This window comes from Salmo salar, chromosome ssa18 (assembly GCF_905237065.1).
Source record: "Salmo salar chromosome ssa18, Ssal_v3.1, whole genome shotgun sequence".
Lineage (NCBI taxonomy): Eukaryota > Metazoa > Chordata > Actinopteri > Salmoniformes > Salmonidae > Salmo > Salmo salar.
Window position 1 is genome coordinate 10,813,917 of NC_059459.1, and position 17,939 is coordinate 10,831,855.

The following is a 17,939-nucleotide window of genomic DNA, read 5'->3' on the forward strand; positions in this document are numbered from 1 at the left end:
CGGAACTGAGAAAATAGAATAGCATCAAACACCTGGAAAACATGTGATTGATACCATTCCACCTATTCCGCTCCAGTCATTACCACAAGCCCATTTTCCCCAATTCAGGTGCCACCAACCTCATGTGAGCCACAGATGTTCCTGTCTAGCACTGTCACTGATAGATAAGTTTACTTTTCAAAACCCAAGGACTCCAAACCTGAGCAGCTGTCGGTACTGTTTGTAACATAATATTGGCAAGCCTGGTCCCAAGCCAAGCCACCAGAAAACAAATGGAAAGGAGTTTTGAAATAACTTTACAGAGTGTATCAATCACGCTAGCCTCATTGTGGATCTTTCCTGCAGAGGCAGGCTCTCACTGGCCAGACTCCTTTTTTCGGTTGCTTTGGCCCCCCTGTGGCCGTGTTGGGCTCTTAAAGGCTCTGCATGGTCAATTCGACGTCTGCAGTGGCCGTACAGCATTTACTGCGATGCGGCCATCGCAAAAGAGAGAGCATTCATACTTCTTGTGCTTCAGGGAGCTGTCAAGTGCATCCAATAAATTGGTCTGCACCGCACCACTCATAGTGATTCAGAGCTAATCTCTATAGCCATCCAGCTAATTACAAGCAACTGGATAAACAAAAAGACAAGACCTTACCTCTTCTGAGATGTTGGAGTCCGTTTCCCGGTGCTTGACATAGGAGCTCTGCCAAGATGGCATGAAGTAAAAAGACAGCACTGTTTTCCCACCTGCATCTCCATCCCGAATCTCCCCATTGCCGCTCAGCAAAATTAGCCTACATTTTGGCTATTGTATATATGTGTATTTTATGTTGAGGTAAATACTCTGGCGTTTACCTCACAATGTTGAGGTAAACATCAGAGTATAATGCTGTATGGATGTCAACCCCAATACATGTTCATGTCATCTTCACCAATCAACTGCATTACAGTTAAAAACAACTTAGACTACCACCACCTATTTCTGTATGCTAGCTATGCTACCAGCTTATACGAATGGGAGTTAGCATTTAGCAGTCACTTTTTCTAAACCTAAAAAGGGACTACTTTTAAATGTTATGCAGCGAAAACCGGCAAATATATCCAAATCTGATTTTAGTAACCACATTGTGGGCCTGCTACAATGAATACAGCAATCATGAAGGAATTGACAAATATCCACTTTGTTATGTAACGAGTGTCATAGCGAGGGGACCAAAGCGCAGCGTGTTGAGTGCTTATAATGACTCTTTATTTTAACACAGAACACTAGAGAAAATAACAAAAGCAAAAACAATCAGCTCACAGTTCTGTCAGGTACATAGACTAAACAGAATACAACTACCCACAAACACAGGTGGGGGAAAAACACTACTTAAATATGATCTCCAATTAGAGTAAATGAGGACCAGCTGCCTCTAATTGGAGATCATCCCCCCAAAAAAACATAGAAATAGAAAACTAGAACTAAACATAGATATAGAAAAACACCCCCTGTCACGCCCTGACCAACTCTACCATAGAAAATAACATCTTACTATGGTCAGGACGTGACATGTTAGATCAAATTTGTTGAAAATTGCGCCAATCTGGGATTCTTCTATCCCCCACGGTCTGCATTCCATTGACCTCTTTACCGGCATCTATCTCCATTTACCTCCCCGATCTCTTTCCGGGAGTTCAAACTCATTTTCATGTCTTTGAAATCCCAACATGAGGTATCATAAAGATTACGTTTTGTTGTCAAGGAAGTGAGTTTGTGTTTATTCGGGATGTACCGCCCCCAACTACTGTCAACCAATCATGTCAATGCGAGTTATACGGAGCCCTCTGCATTGTTACACAATTTGGGAGGCGCACGGCGATGCGGTACGGAGCTTGATACGGCCTCCACAAGCCTCCGAAGGCTTTGCAATTGTGTCACACCCTATGTACTGAGCCTCTGGACCACATGGCCGGATCAAGCATAAATTGGCGTTTACTAGGCATGTCTGAAGGTGACATCTGATGTCCTGCTGAGACTAACTTGCTTGCTCTGTGAAAAATCTCTTGAGAGAGTTCAGACTTTTCTCCTGAAGCCAGAGAAGGAGAGCTCAGCACAGAGACAAAGTGATTCATTGTTTATTTTGCTTTGGGAATGGTTGTTTTTGTATATACAGTATCAGTCAAACGTTTGGACACACCTACTCATTCCAGGGTTTTTCTTCATTTATTTTCTACATTGTAGAATAATAGTGAAGACATCAAAACTATGAAAAACACATATATGGAATCATGTAGTAACCCAAAAAAGTGTTAAACAAGTCAAAATATATAATTTACTACTTTGAAGAATCTAAAATCAAAAATATTTTTTTATTTGTTTAACACTTCTTTGGTTATTACATGATTCCATATGTGTTATTTCATAGTTTTGATGTCTTCACTATTATTCTACAATGTAGAAAATAGTTAAAAATTAAGTAAAGCCCTTAAATGAGTAGGTGTGCCTAATGCTTTGACTGGTACTGTAGGTCTACATAAATGCTTTCCCCATTCACAGTGACTATTACTAAATTTGTTGGTGTATAATAACATAACTTCCTGTTTAAACAGGAAACTCTCATAAACTTTGACTTGCTTTCATAAGAACGATGTTGAGCTATATTTAGTGATGGTCTACTCTACTACAATTTGCACAGTGTAATGACCAGGAGTTGAATTGGTACGGTGTGTGGGTATGCTTCTGCACATCATAAATCCCTGCTGACTTGCAGAACATTTGCACTATCCATGGGCATTTCAAGTATTGAGTTTGGGCAATGACATGTTCCATTATTGATGGACTGAAGATGGGCCAACCATGAATTCTAGGAACTGCAGTGCCTGTATTCCCCAAAGTAAATATCAGAGGATGCAACTCATGAGAACGCCAGTTTTGATTAAGATTAGTAGGAGTTGTTTTATTGGTACAATGCCAGAGAGGGGGAGAGCGGGAGCGTGAGAGAAACAGCCATCATGGAAAGTAATGATTCCTGAAATCACAGCGAAGGCAAGGGAGAGAGAGGAAAGCTGAGAGGCGGGGGGGTAAAAGGCAGTGTTAAGAAGGGATTTGACCATTGATTACTTTGTCCAAACAGAGTTTCAACGTCTATTGGTTTGCTTTCTTCTCTCCATCTCACACACTGTTTTGAATCCTATGTTTGCTTTCATTATGTCCTGAATGCTGCTGGGTTTCTTTGAAGAAGCTCCATCCATTGCGTCAGAGAAAATCAGAAGGAATCTCTAATGCTAGGCACTGAATCCACATCACTAGAACAAGACTGCTTAAGCCTGGAGGACTGTCAAGTTTGCTGCATGCAGTAATTGCCGTGACCATTCACTTGCTGATGATAGATACCGTATGATGTGTAGGAGTGGGATATATTTAAATGGATTAGCCACCTTGAAAGTATTATCTATCTGCAGCGCGCAACAAAATCCACGCAAATCCCATAAGCCATCACAGCATAGGTAGATGTAGATGCTTTCTTTCCCCCCCGATCAATTTGTATTTCTAAATTGGAGGTCATATTCCCTTACCCAGACGGACAGTATTACATGCAGTAAGTGTACACGGTGAAATTGATCCCTTGCACTTTCCAGTGTTAATCATCACCAGAGCAAGGTTTTGCCTAAAGCATTACATTGCAACAAATTACTCTCAAACACCATTGGCCAGATTCCCCGGAGATGTGGATAGAGGCTCTGAAAGCTGAACCAAGTGAGACGCCCAGCAGCCATGTGGGAAAGTGAGGAAGAAGGGAAGCAAGAGGGAGTGAATGTGTCAGCGCTGAGCACTGGGATTTTTGTCGTCTATGAGCTACGACTTTGGAGACCCTTTTTAAGAGGGTTGTAAGGTCTCACAGAGGGTGAGTCATCAGTGGGATCCGCTGAGTCGCAGTCATCTTCCGCTGTCGATCCATCCTCTCAGAGAGAGAGGGCAAGAGAGCAGTCACTGTGGGGAGAATAGATGCACACCCTGTCCTCCTCGATGTCCATTTAGAATATTGATTCCCGGCTGAACAGAACAATGCTACCAGTAGTTTCTTTGAGAAGATACAGTGCATTCGGAAGATATTCAGACCCCTTGACTTTTTCCACATTTTGTTACGTTATAGCCTAATGCTAAAAGTGCTTGAATTATAATTTTTTTCCTCATTAATCTACACACACTACCCCATAATGACAAAGAGAAAACTGGGTTTTAGAAATGTTTGCAAATATATTAAAAATTAAAAAAACTGAAATACCTTATTTACATAAGTATTCAGACCATTTGCTATGAGACTCGAAATTGAACTCAGGTGGATCCTGTTGCCATTGATCATCCTTGAAATGTTTCTATAACTTGATTGGAGTCCACCTGTGGTAAATTAAATTGATTAGATATGATTTGGAAAGTCACACACCTGTCTTTATAAGGTCCTATAGATGACAGTGCATGTCAGAGCAAAAACCAAACCATGGGGTGAATTTTCCGTAGAGCTCAGAGACAGGATTGTGTCCAGGCACAGATCTGGGGAAGGGTAACATAAAATGACAGCAGGATTGAAGGTCCCCAAGAACACAGTGGCCTCCATCATTCTTAAGTGGAAGAAGTTTGGAACGACCAAGACTCTTCCTAGAGCTGGCCGCCTGGCCAAACTGAGGAATCGGGGAAGAACGGCCTTGGTCAGGGAGGTGACTAAGAATTCGATGGTCACTCTGACAGAGTTCCGCTGTGGAGATGGACCCTTCCAGAAGGATAACCATCTCTGCAGCACTGTACCAATCAGGCCTTAATTGTAGAGTGGGCCAGACGGAAGCCACTCCTCAGTAAAAGGCATCACAGCCTGCTTGTAGTTTGCCAAAAGGCACCTAAAGAACTCTCAGACCATGAGAAACAAGATTTTCTGGTCTGATGAAACCAAGACTCTTTGGCCTGAATTACAAGCGTCACATCTTGAGGAAACCTGGGACCATCCCTAAGGTGAAGCATGGTGGTGGCAGCATCATGCTGTGGGGATGTTTTTCAGCAGGGACTGGGAGACTAGTCAGGATTGAGGGAAAGATGAACGGAGCAAAGTAGAGCTCCAAGAACACAGTGGCCTCCATCATTCTTAAATGGAAGAAGTTTGGAACCACCAAGACTCTTCCTAGAGCACTCAGGACCTCAGACTGTGGCAAAGGTTTTCCTTCCAACAGGACAACGACCCTAAGCACACAGCCAAGACAATGCAGAAGTGGCTTTGGGACAAGTCTCATAATGTCCTTGAGTGGCCCAGCCAGAGCCCAGACTTGAACCCGATCGATCATCTCTGGAGAGACCTGAAAATAGCTGTGCAGTGATGCTCCCATCCAACCTGACAGAGCTTGAGAGGATCTGCAGAGAAGAATGGGAGAAACTCCACAAATACAGGTGTTTCAAGCTTGTAGCCGTATACCCAAGAAGACTCGAGGCTGTAATCGCTTCCAAAGGTGCTTCAACAAAGTACTGAGTAAAGGGTCTGAATGTAAATGTGAATTTATTTATTTTTTTTGACATTTGCAAAAATGTCTAAAAACCTGTTTTTGCTTCGTCATTGTGGGGTATTGTGTGTAGATTGATGAGAAAAAAATGATTTAATACATTTTGGAATAAGGCTGTATCGTAACAAAATGTGGAAAAAGTCAAGGGATCTGAATACTTTCCGAATGCACGGTATATAAAGTGATCTGTGCAAACAGCAGAAATGCACCAATTTCACTTTTGCATGTCAAAAACGAATGACCACTGCTGCACATGCTGCTACTGTTTTGAAAAGGTTTATACTATTTAGAACGAGCAGCCAGCTCACGAACGAACGAGTGCACCAGGGGATAACCCAACAAGCATCAAAAGAGAACCATCGCGCCCCCAGAGAAGCTTGGCTGGTGCGTAAAACCCATGAATTCAGATAAACAAAAAGGTGTTGTGGGTTCGCACTCAAAAAGTTTACTTCATTATTAAATTTGTATTTTTTATTTTCACTGCATCAGGGATAGCATACACAGACGTTTTGGCTCCACAGCCTTTCTCAGTGTGTAGGTAAAAAAAAAATGTTTTATTCAAAACAGCATTTATAGAGAACAACCGATTAGCAGCAGGTGCTTCTAATCAGCGTTCCCACTCATCTGGATGTGGCTTTTCTGGTCTACATGTATACAAATTAGGCACAAAGAAATACAGAATTATAGGGTATGGGAGTGGGCACGAAGGGTAACTCACGAATCAACTGCCCCAGGTGTCCGCTCACCTAAATACATCATATCAATTCATGAGATAGCCCACCACAAAGGACAGCAGGCACAGCCGTTCATAAATATGTGGGGCCAACTGTTAAACGATATGCTAAATCTGATATGGACAGTGTTCTTGTATAACAGTACATTTGGCTTATAGGAAGGAGGTGAAATCGAATTCTTCATTTAAACCATGTGGAGATAGTTTAATTTATATAGCCACATGGCTTCTCTTTGAAGTAATTTGTTGTCGTAATCACCTCATCTACATGGTGGATGAACTTTTTTGATTCTTACGCAATTCATTAATAGAATGATTTTTTTTCTATTTAGTGTCTCGCAACTGGCAAGGTGATATCTTGAGGTCTAATAGTGGATTTATGTTCTTCAAGGCGTGGGATGTTTTTCCAATATAAGTCTTATTACAAGAACACTGTAACATATAAATACTTGACTTTATCTCATAGGTCCTAGAAGTCTGAGGGCATACAAAGTTAGAACACTTCCTTATGGTGCTACAAGAAGTACATGATCTACAGGTGGAAGCATCCTTTTATAAATGCTTCTTGTCTCTCTCTAACCTCATCTGATTTAACCAATATGGTTGATAACCCAACAAGCATGCAGATGCAGTAAGTGAAAACACATTATCTAACTGGGGATAGCTAGCTAACATAATGTTACAAAGCATGATGTGCTAGCCAGTGAAATAACTTCATATTTCCGAGTTAGTCAGATATGAGTTTATAACGACTTGAAATTGACGTGGGCGCTAACTAGTTAGCAAGCTGCTTACCAAAGGCAAATATCTGGTGAATTTTACAAAATAATTGACCAAACTATTTCTCAATGTTTCTCAAAATTACTCTAGCTGGCTAATTTGATAATGCTTTCTGATACACCAGGTTCTATGCTGTTTTAGTCCACAAGTCACCCTGAAGAACCTGATAAGAACAGTAGAACCTGATAAACAACATCAGGGGAAACAATAAAATTGGCCATGCCTTTTTGTCCTACCAGATCAGCGCTGAGAAGGGTCTAGCTAGTGTATCCCTCTGTCTTTTGACTCTTGTCCGGTTTATCAGGTCCCAGGCTCCTATGACTGTTACGATTATTTATTTACAAGTTAATTACAATTAGCTTTTGGCTTTAGCACCTTCTGTACCTGATAGAGCACATCTAGTCCTTCACAGCCATCTGGTTCAAGAGACTCAGTGGGAGGAGGAGACTCGAGCAGACCCAGAAGTTCTGACTGAACGCACATTTGAGCACCCCAGGACGGTCCATTTACTTTGTGCTGTTAGGATTTCATAGCATAAATTATGTCATTGGGGCAGTTCCCCCTCATAGCAAATTGCTGGCAAAACAATTCAAGCAATGTTTGCACGGCCTGTGCGCCCAATGGAGGTGGAGCTACCACTGCTGGCAGTCAGAGGGGCAGAGTAGTAAGTAACTAAACAGCTTGTTTTGAACAATATATTTTTGAAGCAGGAAAATGTACACATTTACCATACTTTTATAAGCATTTAAAACATAACCCATGAATTATATAATATATATTTGTTAGGTCCAACCCCAAAAATATTTACCCATCACAAGTGGGGTGACGCCCCTAGCGCCCTAGCTGGCGGTTCTGTTGACATCCATAAAACTAACTGGAGGATATTTCCTCAGAGGGCTTAGTCCTTTTCGTTTTCGTCTTCTGCTGTTACACACGCATTTATTCTGCAGTAGACATAGAACGTCACAGGAGTTAAAGTCACAGTCAAAGAACTCTGTAACTTTCCAAAGCCACCTCACCATTAGTGGTGTTCTGTTCTCTCTGCGACTGTAACTTTCCAGAGCCACCTTACCATTTTAAGTTCCTGTAGGAGGTCCGTCAGAAGTGCACCTTGTGAAATAAGGCCAGTCAGTGGGGGTGGAGAGAGGGGTGTGCTGACGGGACCAGAGGGGGGTAACGGGGGGGACTAGGCGGGGGAGTGCAGGGCAAGAGGCAGCGCTCACTCATTCACTGCATTGTTAGAGGGATCCTCAGAGGAGCCAGGTGTGTCTTGTGATCCAGCCCCTTGACCAGCCTCAGCCAAGCTGTCTCTCTCTCTCTATCACAAGACTATCTAGGCCACAGTCACAAAGCAGACCACATTCAGAGCCCAGTGTCTCTCTCTCTCATCCATTCTCTCTTCCTCTTTCGCTCTACTTCGGTCTCTCCCCATATCACCCCCATCTCTCTTTCACCCTTTCTCCCCTGCAGCCCTCTCTCACTCTCTCTCTTTTGCCCTCTCCCTCTGCTTCCCTCAGCTCATTTTTCATCATGGCCTGATTGTGCTCTGCTGTCCCAGTCAGTCTGGCCTGGCTGTTCCACATGGCCCATATCCTTGGCTCTGTCACAACGCTCCCAGGACTAAGGCCTTAGCCAGGTCCCCAATCATCTGTTTTGGGCATATTTGACCCATGACAAGTCCATTCTCAAACCGCGTCCTCTTATAACTTTCTCTTTATAGTTTCTGGTCTGAACTTCTGTATTATATTTTTGCATGGGAGAAGAGATAAAAGGAGATATTTAAAGAACTCCATTGTGTCTGGTCTCACACATTAGAATGGTCATCTTTCACTAACTTGTGTTAGTCTCATCCATTTGTCTTACCTGCGTTCTTGGCCTCTTTTTGAACAATTTTTTACAGGCATTGTGTGTGGGCTCTGATTTGGAATTCCCCAAACTTATCTAGTGAGACACACGCTGTATTTGGAAAAACATTCATCTGCAATGATCACTTTTCATTTCTCTCACTCTCTTTCTCTCTTGTTCTCTCTGTCCTTGGTGTTACATCTGAAGGTGACAACGCTATCACTCTCCATGCTGTCATATGGCTCAGATGTCAGTCCCATGTCTGACAGTTTACCTGTCACTGAGTGAAGGAAATGTGGAAACTGCTCTAATCTCAGCCAAGGAGACTCAGAAAACGGGCTCTAATACCACTGGCATCACACTGGCTGCCACAGAGGGCCTTCACCATCAGCTGGATGCTTCTCGGGATCAGGGGATGACAAGGAGGTGATAATAGGGTGACAATAATCGGGACCTGTGGACAGCAAACACTATCTCAACCAATCTCAGCCTGGCCATCTGTTGAAGTTTGTGTGTGTGTGGAGTGGGGGACGCGTCATCTTGCACAGGTTAGGTTTGGTAGCTTGGTCTGATGATTTTCTATTGGACACGTCACCAGGCTGTCGACGGATGGATACTGCATGGGTTTGCTATTGGTCTGAAAGAGATGGAAGGTCTGGTGGAAATCCTCCAATGTCATGCTGTTTTTGGCTTCAAGAGGCTGTACTTCACAACTAGGCTATAGATGATATCACTGACTTACTATAACCTTATACAATGCGGTTCACAGCAAGTCAAATATTTTGTTTAGCATGGATCTCTGCCAATCCCTGCCAGTTGTCCATAAGAACTTCTTCTGAACCAATGCTTCAGACAGAAATATTAAACAGAAATATTATGGAGAATATTCATTAAGGTAGTAAAAAATATATATTTTTTAATCTGACCATTTTATCGATTGATCTGTGTTTTCCTTTTGATGTCAGGCAGATACTTTTGGTCATGTAGTGTATGTGGACACCTGCTCATCACATCTCATTTCAAAATCATGGCCATTAATATAGAGTTAGTCCACCCTTTGCTACTATAACAGCCTCCACTCTTCTAGGAAGGCTTTACAATAGATGTTGGAACATTGCTGTGGGGACTTGCTTCCATTCAGCCATGATCATTAGTGAGGTCGGGCACTGGTGTTGGGCGATTAGGCCTGGACGGCAGTCGGCGTTCCAATTCATCCCAAAGGTGTTTGATGGGGTTGAGGTCAGGGCTCTGTGCAGGCCAGTCAAGTTCTTCCACACTGATCTCGACAAACCATTTCTGTATGGACCTCGCTTTGTGCACGGGGGTATTGTGATGCTGAAACAGAAAAGGGCCTTAGTGAAATACTTCCCCAAACTGTTGCCACAAAGTTGGAAGCACAGAATCGTCTAGAATGTCATTGTATGCTGTAACGTTAAGATTCCCCTTCACTGGAACTAAGGGGCCTAGCCCAAACCATGAAAAACAGCCCCAGATCATTATTCATCCTCCACCAAACTTTACACTTGGCACTATGCATTGGGGCAGGTAGTGCTCTCTCAGATTGGTCCGTCGGACTGCCTGATGGTAAAGTGTAATTCATCATTCCAGAGAATGTTTCCACTGCTCCAGAGTCTAATGGCAGTGAGCTTTACACCACTCCAGCCGACGCTTGACATTGTGCATGGTGGTCATAGGCTTGTGTGCGACTGCTCGCCCATGGAAACCCATTTCATGAAGCTCCCGATGAATATTTATTGTGCTGATCTTGCTTCCAGAGGCAGTTTGGAATTCGGTAGTGAGTGTTGCAGCCGAGGACAGATGATTTTTACGTGCTTCAGCACTCGGCGGTACCGTTCGGTGAGATGGGTGGCCTACCATTTGCGGTTCAGCCTCTGTTGCTCCTAGACGTTTCCACTTCACAATAACAGCACATACAGTTGACCGGGGGAGCTCTAGCAAGGCAGAAATCTTACGATCTGACTTGTTGGAAAGGTGGCATGTTATGACGGTGCCACGTTGAAAGTCACTGAGCTCTTCAGTAAGGCCATTCTACTGCCAATGTTTGATTTTATACACCTGTCAACAACGGGCGTGGCTGAAATTGCCGAATCCACTAATTTGAAGTGGGGTCCACATATTTGTTGTATATACAGTACCAGTCAAAAGTTTGGACACACCTACTCATTCAAGGTGTTTCCTTTATTTTTATTATTTTCTATATTGTAGAATAATAGTGAAGAAATCAAAACTATGAAATAACACATGGAATCGTGTGGGGCACCAGGGTAGCCTAGTGGTTAAAGCTTTCGAACCCCCGAGCTGACAAGGTACAAATCTGTCGTTCTGCCCCTGAACAAGGCAGTTAACCCACTGTTCCTAGGCCGTCATTGAAAATAAGAATTTGTTCTTAACTGACTTGCCTAGTTAAATAAAGATAAAATTCCCTATGTGTTATTTCATAGTTTTGATGTCTTCACTATTATTCTACAATGTAGAAAATAGTAAAAATAAAGAAAAACCCTGGAATGAGTAGGTGGCTCCAAACTTTTGACTGGTATAGTGTACTGTTGTGAGCGGTGTTTGGCTTTGCAGAACTGATGTCCCGGTGAGATGGAATGATTTTTGCTCGCTCTGAACATGGCGCTCTATTTTTCAGATATAGATAGCAGGAAATTGCACCTGGAGAGGGCCAATCAAAATGCCCCCTGAGTGTATGGGGCTAAGCCCGGAGAAATGGAGCTATATAGGAAATCTGCCAAGATGAAAAATAAATAATGTTGCAATAGCGACCAGGATTGGAACCTGGGTTTGATACAGGAAATCACAAGGAGGTGAGTTGTTTTCTACCTTTACGGATTGAGAACCTCCGGAAAGCCTCTCTCGCGCTCTCTCTCTCACTTTCTTCCTCGTGCTCTCTCTATCTCTCCCTTTTCATGATTACAGAAAGGTGATTGTGGGTTTCTGACGTTTTGTGTTGTTTATGTACTGTGTGGTTTGGATTGGATTTCTATTGTACAAGGCTTGCTGTAGTGTGCCAGTAGAGCTTGATGTTTAGCAGATGCCTGTGGAGAGATGGCGTAGTAGATTGTCACAAACCCCACCCAGATCATTATGTGGACGTGTTTCAATGTGATGTGCTTGATTAGTAATCCTGATTGACAAGGATCTTTAGCCATCCACCAGCCATTTTCAGTTAAGAGACATCAATCAAAGGCTGGCTCTGTTCTTGCCTTAATTTGGCAGTCACTCTCCTGCATTCACTCCAACAAATGGCAGCTCATTAAGATCAAGATCAATCTCAAAGTAATGGCTCCCACTGTGCTTGTTTTGAGCTTACAAGTGAATACACACTCACACCAACTCCTGGATACATTAACACGTTATAGGCTGTTCATCTATGCCGGCGTTCTCCAACTCTATTCCTGCAGAGCTACTCTAATGTAGGTTTCTGTGCAACCCCAGTTGTAACTAATCTGATTCAGCTTTTCAACCAGCTAATTATTAAAATAATGTGCACTAGATTAGGGTAGATAAGCGAAAATCTACAGGATGGTAGCTCTCCAGGAACGGGTTGAGAGCCCTGATCTATGCACAGTCGTGCACACTTAGTCCCACACATGCATAGTGAGTTTCTGGAGTAAGATATGCTACTGTGTTTTATTGTGTGTTTTTCTGGGTAGTTGATGTAGGGTTATGCAGGATGCATGTGGTCAGCATGTTGTCTTGCGCCTGTGTGTTTCTGGGTTTTGTTCCCGTGTGTCTGTGTGTGTCTCTCTCTGTGTTTCTGTCTCTTGTTTGTGTGTGTTTCTGTCTCTTGTTTGTGTGTGTGTGTTTGTCAATCCTGAGTGTCTGTGTGTATGAGTCTGTGTCTGACTGTTTGTCGGTGTCCTGGCCCTAGCAGGATGTTGACTGAGCCCTCTGACCTTTGACCCCTGCCTTGTGTCCCAGGTACTCGTTCCAGGACGAGGAGGACATGTTCATGGTGGTGGATCTGCTGCTGGGAGGAGACCTGCGCTACCACCTCCAACAGAACGTTCATTTCAACGAGGACGCTGTCAAACTCTACCTGTGTGAGATGACCCTGGCACTGGACTACCTGCAGAACCAGCACATCATCCACAGGTATGGACATTATCCATAGACACAGCGTCCACTGCACTGGTATGAGATACAACAGGGGTTGGCAACAGGTGGCAAAAGTGTTTTATTTTGTCCCCCCAAAGTTTTTAGTAAAAAAAAAATATATATATATAAGTCAGCTTTCCGGAACAAAGTCAAGGTATTGGAGTGGCCATTAAAAAGCCCTGACCTCAATCCAATAGAAAATGTGTGGGCAGAACTGAAAAAGTGTGTACGAGCAAGGAGGCCTACAAACCTGACTCAGTTACACCAGCTCTGTCAGGAGGAATGGGCCAAAATTCACCCAACTTATTGTGGGAAGCTTGTGGAAGGCTACCCAAAACATTTGACCCAAGTTAAACAATTCAAAGGCAATGCTACCAAATACTAATTAAGTGTGTGTAAACTTCTGACCCACTGGGTATGTGATGAAAGAAATAAAAGCTGAAATAAATCATTCTCTCTATGATTATTCTGACATTTCACATTCTTAAAATAAAGTGGTGAGAGTATCAGCAGTGTAAAAGGGCGGCAATGCAAATAGTCTGGGTAGCCATTTGATTAGATGTTCAGGAGTCTTATGGCTTGGGGGTAGAAGCTGTTTAGAAGCCTCTTCATGAAGACAATGATTTGTTCTTGTCAGGGCAGAACGTTGCACACAAAAATTATAATATAAATAATGTGTCCATGTCTTCACGCTAACATTACCTTGTCCAATGTAGCGAATAATACACAGAAATCTTTTTTTAATCAAATCGATGAAAATATCACAGGGCACACATCACACAGTGTGTCCTTGCTTTCGTAATAGTGTTAAATCCAAATTTCAGGCTAAAAGGATTTCAGCTATATGGTTCTTACCCTGACAGTAATCTATGGTCCAGAACAGTAATCCACTGTTTGGATTTCTATAAACAGCCACTACTAACTTCAGCTCATTTTAGCCACCGCTAACCAAAACTGGTTCTGGGTCTCCTTTAGAGCTCAAACACACTGCGATGGCAAACTGTTAATACTAGAACTGCCAGTCCTCGCTATCCCCTTACTATGCCAATGAGCAGCCATTTCGACTGCAACATGCTAACAGACTAATAAATAAATGTCATATATGCTATCGGAAAAATAATCCTTTGGTTGTGTTTATGAAGGTCGTGATAACATTAGAATACGAGAAACAATGCATTTCCAAGAACACAATAGCATTTATGTTGCTGAAGGTGATATGTAGTTGAGGCTATAAACAAGCAGGAAACCATGCACCCGTACGGAGGCTGCTTCTTTTTACGTGATGCCCAACTTCCTTCAACACGTCTCCTTCGCCACTAGGGGTGATAAAGTCCTAGACCACTGTTACTCTACCCACAAGCAGCATAAAAGGCCCTCCCTCATCGCCCCTTCGGCCAATCATTATTCTACACTCCTGCTTCCTGTCTTCAAGCAGAAGCTCAAACAGGAAGTACCCGTTACTCGCTCCGTAGAGAAATGGTCCGCCGAATCAGAGGCTATACTACAGGACTGCTTTGTTAGCGCCGACTGGAATATGTCCTGGAACTCCCCTGATAACATCGACGAGCTAACCACCTCCGTCACCGGCTTCATTAGGAAATGCATCTCTGACGTTGTCCCCACAGTGAAGTTTCGCTGCTTCCCCAATCAAAACCCCTGGATTAACACAGAGGTTGGCACTAAGATAAAGACCAGGCTTAATGTACAGAGGGCTATCACTGCCAACCCCTGATCCAACGGCTGAGGACACAAACAACTCCTGTTACGACCTCTGCAGAGGCTTCAAACTAGCAAAGTGACAGTAGGAATGAGGTGGAATCCTATTATACAGGCTCTGACACACACCGCATGTGGCACAATGGATTACAAAGGAAGACTCAGCCGTGATATGCCCAACAATGCCTTTCTACTAGACAAACTCATTGCATTTTATGCACACTTCGGGGAAAAAACAAAATCGAGCCGTACATGAGGGCACCCGCCGACGCTCACAAGGCCACTGGGCCAGACTATTCCAGGGCGCATTCTCAATGTATGTGAGGAACAGCTGGCAAAAACATTCCATTGTCCAAGTCTGTAATCCCCACGTCTCAAGCTGACCACTACCATTCCTGTTCCCAAGAACTCTAAGGCTACCTGCCACAATGACTACCGCCCTGAAGCACTCACATCTGTAATAATGAAGCGCTTTGAAATGCTGGTTGTGGTACACATCAACTCCATCATCCCAGACATCCTAGACACACTCCAATTTGCATACCTCCCCAACAGAGCCATAGATGATGCAATCTCAATTGCACTCCACACTGCCCTTACCCACCTAGATTAGAGGAATACCTATGTGAGAATGCTGTTCATTGACTACAGCTCAGCGTTCAACACCATAGTCCCCTCCAAGCTCGTCACCAAGCTTGAGACCCTGGAACTGAACAATTGGATCCTGTACTTCCTGATGGGCTGACCCCAGGTATTGAGGGTAGGCAGCATCACCTCCGCCACGCTGACCCTCAACACAGGGGACCCACAGGGGTGTGTGCTTAGTCCACTCTTGTACTCTGTGTTTAGCCACGACTGCGTAGCCACGCACAACTCCAACACCATCATCAAGTTTGCTGACGACGCGACGGTGGTAGGCCTGATCACTGGCGATGATGACTACAGGAAATGGGGAGGTGACTGCACCATTGAGAGCATCTTGACTGGCTGCATCACTGCTTGGTATGGCAACTGCACCGCCCTTGATTGTATGGCACTAGAGAGGGTGGTGCGGCTAGACCAGTACGTCACGGGGCCGAGCTCCCTGCGATCAAGGACCTCTATATCAGGCAGTGTGAAAGGAAGGCCTGGAAAATTGTTAAAGACTCCATCCACCCAAGCCCATAGACTGTTCACTCTGCTTCTGTATGACAAGCGGTACGGGAGCAACAAGTCTGACACCAACAGGCGCCTGAACAGCTTCTATCCCCAAGCCACAAGACTGCTAAATAGCTAACAGAATGGCTACATGGACTATCTGCATTGACTGTTTTACTTCATTTTCACACTTACTCTATGCACTCTCACAGGACTTGCACACATTCACACTGACACTCCAGCACACACACACTCACACATACTCACTTAATTTGCTCACACACACATAACATGCACACACATTCATACTCCCCGGGCTCCCAAGTGGCGCAGCTGTCTCAGGCACTGCATCTCAGTGCAAGATGCGTCACTACAGTCCCTGGTTCGAATCCACGCTGTATCACATCCGGCCGTGTTTGGGAGTCCCGTAGGGCAGCGCACAATTGGCCCAGCGGTGTCCGGGTTTGGCCGGGGTAGGCCGTCATTGTAAATAAAAATGTGTTCTTAACTGACTGGTCTAGTTAAATAAAGGTTTAAATAAAAAATAAAAAATAGTGATTAAACACACACACACTCGCATACAATCATCATATATGCTCCTGATGTGTAGTCAACTTTCCCCCTTTTATATATCTACCCCTACCACTCCAGTATCCCTGCACTTTGTAAATATTGTATTGCCACTGACCCTGGAACTGACCACTTAGCTTACTTACTTTCTCGTGTTCTTCTTATTTATATTTCTTGCATGTTTTTGTTCTACTTTACTTTATTTATAGTACTACTGATATTGATTACTGCATTGTTGGGAAAGAGTTTGCAAGAAAGGCATTTCACTGTACTTGTGCACGTGAACCGCAAAGGAACAGCGATTATTCTTGGAAAAAGTGATAGTTGGAAACCTGCAGAATCGGCTCTTTCTGCTCGTCTTACCTGAATGTGACTCTGTAGGAGGATTAGAAAAAGTCACTTTTTGGCATTGGGGAAAAAATGACATGTCCTCTTAAAACAGCTTTAACACATGGTGTTTCTGATATTAAAATTCTTACAACATATGTATGTTAAATAGACTTATTTAGCGAAAGTCAAGGATAGAGGGGGGGCATGACTTAAACAATTGCAGAGATATTTACATTTTAAATGAACATGCAGTCAAAATGACTGCCTCTGTGCAGAGGGCGACCTTCCTATCGCTTTGACCAGAATAGGAGCTGTCATTTTCTGATCATTTTCTGAAACAGTGCAAACAGCCACCATTCGCCGACACCCAGCAGGGGATCGCTGTTTGTCTGCTTTTAGTTGTACGTACCTCCCTGATTACTCCTATCCTGAGTGCCACGTCTGGGACTCCTGGCCCTCCCTCTTCTACTCCCTGTTTCAGAGACAGACATCCCCTCGCCTCCATGTCCAAAAGGAGATGAATCGCATGTGTTAAGGGGTGTAATGATTCATCATCATCCTTTTCTCATCTGTCTTGAGTGTCCCCGGCAGAACGGGCAGTCCTGCATCGTCCTTTTCACTCTCCCAGCTAGGACACCTAATGTGTGGCCTGACGGCTACAGGAGATACTCACCGCACTGCAGTGCTGGAAAACCCGCGTTCTGGGTCTAATGATGTAGGCTCCAATATGTGGTGCTCGTTGGGAGAAAAGCCACAGCTTTGAAATCACTAGTATATCAGTGGTGTAGTTGTTTGTGTGTTTGTTAAGAATCTGAGTTTTCTTCCATCGGATTATGAAACTAAAATGGCTTTAGTAGCCTATGCGTTTGTCCAACAGTCTGTTGTTTGCTAAACAGTATTATTTCTATAAGGACCTGGGCATTCCCTTTTAATTAAGGCTTTTCTATATTGCTGTAATTGTTACAATCAATCTTCTTCAGCATGGTATGACTTGCAGTTGTGAGCTTTTGTTGAAAGTGCTGAGCACAGTGCAAAGTGTTGGTGCAGTAAATGAAAGTGTTTAGGTCCCTGTAGACCACAAACTCCACTCAAAATGTTTTAACCATTTGGCCTCAATGTTTTAACCTTTACTCCAAAGCTCGTTTTAGCAAATTGCTCCTCTAAAGTGCAAATAAATATGTGGGTGCGTGCG

At 43.6% G+C, this 17,939-nt stretch overlaps 1 protein-coding gene across 1 annotated transcript in view; it reads left to right on the forward strand.

The window, feature by feature from the left end:
* LOC106576771 (serine/threonine-protein kinase 32C) overlaps positions 1 to 17,939 on the forward strand; it is a 146,296-nt gene that overhangs the window by 103,140 nt on the left and 25,217 nt on the right. Inside the window, exon 4 of the mRNA XM_014154152.2 lies at positions 12,818 to 12,991. Within this exon, the coding sequence (XP_014009627.1) occupies positions 12,818 to 12,991 (174 nt within the window). The remainder of the gene's footprint in view (positions 1 to 12,817; positions 12,992 to 17,939) is intronic.